The following is a 6,654-nucleotide window of genomic DNA, read 5'->3' as shown; positions in this document are numbered from 1 at the left end:
CAGGGCCTCGAGCATGCAAGGCAAGCGCTCTACCACTGAGCCACCTTCCCAGCCCTCTTTCAGATTTTCACTCACTCATAGATTTTGATTAGTTCAACTACCCAACCAGACAACTAGACTGCTAAATACTCTAGGCTTCTTATTTTTATCCTCCTTATATTTTACCTTGCACAATGGCTAATAAAAGTTTTACTATCAGACAATTCAAATCATCTTTACATTTGCCTATTTCCCAACTAGATCCTTTGAGGTTTTTCAGGACAGGAAGTGTCTTAATCCTCTTTGTATAGCAGTGGGGAATGTTTTTTAGCCAAGCTCTATTTGGATGCTTATAACATCATTTGTAGTCCTAGATTTATCTGTTTTGGAAAAAGCTCCTGGATCTACCGAATTCAAGTCCTGCCTGCAGTTGCACTGGCAGGGCCAAACCAAATGTACAGCCAATGGGCCTAATGTTCCCAACCCTTGTGTATATATGTACAACTTGTGAATGAATCTTTGCTCATTCTAGTTTCTTCATATGTGTAAGGTAGCTTTTATTATGACCAAATTGTCCTCAGCACAATATTATGAGTAGTTTTACTGTGTTAGTCAAGACCTTTACTTTGTATGAAAAGATGTACTGAAATTTAATAGAAAAAATGGATTAAGTTACTCACATAATTTGAAAGTCCAATAATAGCACTAACTTTAGACAGGCTATTGATCCCAAAGTTCAGACACTATTCTCAGAAATGGATCTCTTTATCTCTGCTTTTCATTTATTAGCAAGCTTCAGGCTGACATTCTAGTATTTCAGCATAGTGTCAAAGCACACTCATGTGTGTTGACAGAAAAATGTGCTCACCTTTGAACAAGCACAGTGACTACAGGAATGATTATACTGGTTGGCCAGTTGTTAGGACTTGTGTCATGTGCGTACAGAATAACAATTTGGATTCAAGTAAGTGAGAAGGACGATTGCTTAGAAAATTGAAGTATTGTTATTAGATAAGTGAGGACTGGATAATGGATTGGCAAAATTAACTGATATACTAAAACTTTTTGCACATTGTCCACCACAAGTTTTTTTTTTCTCACTTCTCCCTACTCAAATCATACTATGTCTTTTCTGCTCCAAGAAGTCTTCTACAATTTTGTCTAAGATTTTACTTGTTCACTGAATCAAATCATGATTCCTAAATAAACATTTCTCTTTTCTTTAAGATTTACCTTTTTAGAGCCTGGGTGGGGTTCAGTGGTAGAGTGCTGGCCTAGTATTCATTAGAGCCTGAGTTCAATCTGCTGCACTACAAAATAAAGAGCTACCTTTTAAGCAAACGGAAAAGAAAACATCAAAAAATACTGTTGTTAGATTCTAATTGTGCCCAATATAAATGGTATGGTAACATGTGCTCTTCCCTAGGATATAAACTCAAAGGACAGTTGCCAACCATATACATTTTCTACATTATGAAATAAGTCCATGAGGTAACAGTGATACAATTTTACATGGCTTTAAATATCCCTGAGGAAGCTATATTTTAAACACAACACAAATATACTTCTGCTATTAATATTTAAATACTTCAAGTACTTGCAATAAAAGGACTATGAGTTTTAGTGTTGCAAGTATGATTATAATCCCCATACTCCCTCCCCTTTGGCCCTTTAGCTACAATTCTTTGAGTAAATTACTTAACATATCTAACCTTTGGTTTCACTGTATATGAGATCCAGAATAGTCTACTCAGGAGTCTGAGATCTGGTGATCGTGGTTCGAAGCCAGCCAGGACAGGAAAATCCATGAGATCTTATCTCCAATAAACTACTCAGAAAAAGGCAGAAATGGTGTTGTGGTTCAAGTGGTAGAGCACTAGCCTTGAGCACAAAGAAGCTCAGGGACAAGCCCAGATCCTGAGTTCAAGCCCCAGAACCAGGAAGGAAAGAAGGAAAGAAGGAAGGAAGGAAAGAAAGAAAGAAAGAAAGAAAGAAAAGAGAGAGAGGGAAGGAGGGAGGGAGAGAGGGAGGGAGGGAAGGAGGGAGGAAGAGAGAAAAAGAAAAGAAAAGAAAAGAAAAGAAATATCTATTGGTACATGCAGAGACTAGTTGGTCTAATGGAGAGGAGAGATAGATGGATCTGGGCTGAAATTCTACCACTAATGCTAGCAATGACTTTCTCTGAGTTATCTTTTCACATGTAATATGTATATAACAGTATTTAATCCATGGGCTGTAGAGTGCATTTAACAATACAATGCATTTAAAAATATTTAACAATGAATAGCAAATAGTTAACACTGGATAAGTTATATTTTCAGTATTATCAGATTCAAACAATTTAAAGATTGTCTTTATTCTCTTCCTTCCTTCCCTTCCTTCCTTCCTTCCTTTCTTCCTTTCTTTCTTTCTGCCAGTCTTGGGGCTTGAACTCAGGGACTGTGCACTCTCCCTGAGCTTCTTTTGCTCAAAGCTAGCTCTCTAACTCTTGAGCCACAACGCCACTTCTGGCTTTTTCTGTTTATGTGGCACTGAAGAATTGAACCCAGGGCTTCATGCATGTTAGGCGAGCACTCTACCACTAAGCCACATTCCCAGCTTAGTCTTTGTTTTCTAATTACCATGGTCTAACAATATTCTTATACTCAATAACTGATACTTCTACATGTTAGAAATTAATCTTAGTGTAGCAAGTTATAAAATGCCTTATAATCTCTTTTCTTTTTCACACTTTTTGACAAGATCCAACAAAAATTTGGTTTATACAGAAACTACAGCATTGAAGGAGGAATAAAAATAAATAAAAATTAAGAGCACATGAAGTAAATATTTCCTTGATATTATGAATATTCTTCATAAGTGCTCTTCAGTTTTCTTTTTTTTTTTTTTTCCGCCAGTCCTGGAGCTTGAACTTGGTCAGGGCACTGTCCCTGAGCTTTTCTGTGCTCAAGGCTAGCACTCTACCACTTGAGCCATAGCACCACTTCCAGCTTTTTCTGTTTATGTGGTGCTGAGGAATCAAACCCAGGGCTTCATACATACTAGGCAAGCACTCTACCACTGAGCCACATTCCCAGCCCAAACAATGCTTTTTTTTTTGGCCAGTCCTGGGGCTTGTACGCAGGGCCTGAATACTGTCCCTGAGCTGCTTTTGTTCAAGGCTAGCACTCTACCACTTGAACCACAGTGCAACTTCCGGCTTTTTCTGTGTAAGTGGTACTGAGGACTCAAACCCAGGGCTTCATGAATGCTTGGCAAGCAGTCTTTCACTAAGCCACCATCCCAGTCCACCTCTTTAGTTTTCTTTGTCACAAAATATTTCTAAAGACTCAAGAGTGCTCCTAGAACTACTTAAAAGCAGGTAAAATAATGAGGTAGACAGAGTCCTGTAATCAACTTTTTCTTTAGCTTCAGGCTTAATGTGGTAATCTTGAAATGAGTCACAATATGAAATCATTTTGCCATATTACTATCTCCTACACAGAATCAGGAAGCTTTGACTATTTAATAGTGATTGTAGATGTTGTCTATCAAAACACATGGAAAAGCCAAGTGGCTGCTCATATTTACCTTAGCATAGAAGTTTTGGTATTGTTTACTTTAAAAAATACAAGCTATATTCAGAACATATTCATGAAATAAGCAGGCAAAAACTTGAAGAGAGAGCAAGGGAAGGAGTAACATTGTCCAAAAAGAAATATACTCTTCATCTGACTTATGTAACTGTAACCCTTCTGCATATCGCCTTTATCATAACAATTAGAAATATTTACTTAAATAAATAAATAAGCAGACATTTCATTTCTTCCATTTTACACTATAACAAAAGTTTTTTTGGTTTCCATCATGAGTGAATCATATGTAATATTTATCCATCTTTAGTGGACATATAAGCATAGTAAAAGTATTAACCCTAAGATTTTAAAATAAAATGAAAATACAAGACACCAAGTACTATATATTCTTTGGTTGCAAAAATATTACATAAAAGCAAAATATTTAACTACTTCATGCATAAGGGATTTTTTCCTTTTGAATTTGTGTAAAACATGAACAGAATCAACTTTTAATCTCCCAGAGGAAGCCATATTTTAAACACAAGACAAACACATTACAGTATGTTGAATACCTCAGTCAGCATACATTGTTCTCTACAAAAAAGAAAACCAAATAATACCTAATTCCTTATTCTTTTTCCTGTGTTCAACAATATGCATAAAGCAAAGTAATGCTTTTAAAGGGAAAAGCAACAGATATGGCAGACAATGTTTCTTTCCTAAGTGGTTTTCTTCCTTTCAACTTTTTTTTTTGAGGACATGATTGGGATAGTAAAGTGATGGAAACCTAAAGGCAGGGTAATTACTTTTTAAAATTTTTATTCTATCGTAAAGATGCCGTACAGAGGGGTTACAGTTACATGAGTAAGGCAATGAGTACATTTCCTGTCGAGCATTGTTACCCCCTCCCTTGTTCTCCCACTATCCCTTCCCTCACTTTCACAAGTACTTTTTGGCAAGTCAACCCGATGGAGGCGGAGAAAGGTTACAGTGTGCGAATTCACGTTAAACACACTCCCACACAAACTCACAACAACGCCGATGCAGGGGGTCTCCCTCTCCTGACAATGTGCGCGCGCGCACCCACACTGATGTGGAGGTCTGTCCCTTCTGACAATGCACACGCACACACACACACACACACACACACACACGCAGCAACGCCAAGGCCGAGGTGGAGCCCTCCTGACAATGCAGCGAACGGAGACACCCCGTCACCAGGATCGACGAGCGCGCAACACGCTCCCCTCCTCCCAAGTCTCAGCAGGGTCCCACGGGCCTCCCCCGTCCCGAGCGGACTCCACCTCAGCCGAGGCAGCAGATTTTCCAGGAAAGACCAAGATCCGAGGTCTTCCGCCCTCGGGTGTGCTTTCCCGGGAGGCTCCCCGTTACCCCGGCCCCGACCCCGGCCCGCGTCCCCGCTCACCCGCCCGGGTGGTGTCCGTCAGGTCGTGGTTGGCCGCTCCCCGGGGAAACTCCCTCAGTTTCCGGCCGCTCAGGCTCAGCACCCCGGTCACCACTGCCTCCTCCAGGGCCCGCTCGAGGGAGCGGCTCCACGAGGCCGGGCCAGGACCAGGACCTGTCCCGGAGCTCGAACCGAAGTGAGCACCGGAAAGGTTGCCTCCCGAAGCTGCGGGGCCAGCGTACTCAGCGGCGGCAGCCACGGCCACCAAGCCCGCGGCCGCCATTTCCCAGCCGACAACTCTCTGGCCGCCGCGCTCGGCGCATGCGCAGCCCGTACCGCGGGGTGGGCGGGGAAAGGGGCTGCGGGACCCGGAGGGCTCCGGTGATGGGCAGCGCCGCAGGGGCCCCGGCGGAGCAAGCGCCCGCCCTGCCCACACTCAGAGTTTCCAAGGAAATCGAAAAGGATTTCTCCAGTCAGTGGCTGTCCCCTTCGCCTGGCTTCCAACAGCATTTCTAAATGCCTCCATAAAACTATTTTTAACAATTTTCATCAAAACTTCCCTGCCTTCCTCTCTCAAGGATTCTCTCTTCCTTGTAACCCTAGCTACACGGGAGACTCAGATTGGAAGCACTGAGGTTTGAGACCAGCCTAGCTAGGCAAATTTGCAGACTTCATCTCCAAACCGCCACCGCCACCACCAACTGAAAGCAAGGCTGGGGGCGTGGCTCCTGTCCCCAGCAAGGGCAAGGCCCTAAATTCAAACCCAGTACCGCCGCCCCTCAAAAAATCTTATTACGGTTGCTGCTAGAAAGGAGCCTCTAGGATGCAACCTAAAATGTTTCTCAGTTTGACACTGCATCACCAGCTAGCTCATCTGTGATCTATTGTGGTGGTGTATACCTGTAATCTCAGGGGTCCAGAGGTAGGAGGATAGGAGTGCCTGAGCTACATAGCAAGAAGAGTTTCAGAAAATGAAGGGCTGGAGGCACAGCTCAGCAAAATGCTTGTCTACCACACAGAAGGCACTGGGTTCAATGCCCAGTTGGCAAATGCATTTACTATTTGTGCTTGAAATGGGGGGAAACATTCTACTGGTTGGACTCCAGTAGAATATTGGTTAATTCAATTGAAAAGAGTAAATATTTAATACCATTCCTTCCTTTTATAAAGAATTTAAAGCCGGGCATTGGTGGCTCACGCCTGTAATCTTGGCTACTCAGGAGGCTGAGATCTGAGGATCGCAGTTCAAAGCCAGACTGGACAGAAAAGTCCGTGAGACTCTTAGTTCCAATAAACCACTCAAAAATCTGGAAGTGGCACTGTGGCTCAAGTGATAGAGCGCTGGCCTTGAGCCAAAGATATGAGGGGCAGTGCCTAGGCCCAGAGTTCAGGTCCCAAAACCAACAAAAAATAAGATTTTATTGAGTAAAGCTGTACAAATAGTATAGAAGTTGAAAGTATAGGTCTGGAACTGAACCAGAATGGAAGAAAATACTTTCAGTTTAATCTAAACGTGGGGATTAAAGACAGAATCAACCAGAATTAAGTCAAGTGCTGGGGATGTGGCTCAAGTGGCTACTGAGCTAGTACAAGGTCGTGGGTTCAAATACTAGTGCCACAAAAATAAAAAACAATTCAAGTAATGAAAAGGCAGAAATCAACCCCCTTTAAAAACTAGACCTCACTAATAATTATACATAACTCTAGCATATT

At 42.1% G+C, this 6,654-nt stretch overlaps 1 protein-coding gene across 2 annotated transcripts in view; it reads right to left on the bottom strand.

The window, feature by feature from the left end:
* The window catches only part of Lrch3 (leucine-rich repeats and calponin homology (CH) domain containing 3), a 121,672-nt gene extending 116,422 nt beyond the window's left edge, over positions 1-5,250 (bottom strand). For both annotated transcript variants that reach the window (XM_013019419.1, XM_013019420.1), the window contains exon 1: positions 4,963-5,250. In XM_013019419.1, the coding sequence (XP_012874873.1) occupies positions 4,963-5,224 (262 nt within the window). In that variant the 5' untranslated portion in view covers positions 5,225-5,250. The remainder of the gene's footprint in view (positions 1-4,962) is intronic.
* Positions 5,251-6,654: the final 1,404 nt, after the last annotated feature.

The sequence above is a fragment of the Dipodomys ordii genome, unplaced genomic scaffold (assembly GCF_000151885.1).
Source record: "Dipodomys ordii isolate 6190 unplaced genomic scaffold, Dord_2.0 Scaffold45, whole genome shotgun sequence".
NCBI lineage: Eukaryota > Metazoa > Chordata > Mammalia > Rodentia > Heteromyidae > Dipodomys > Dipodomys ordii.
This window is presented reverse-complemented; position numbering and strand designations above follow the sequence as displayed.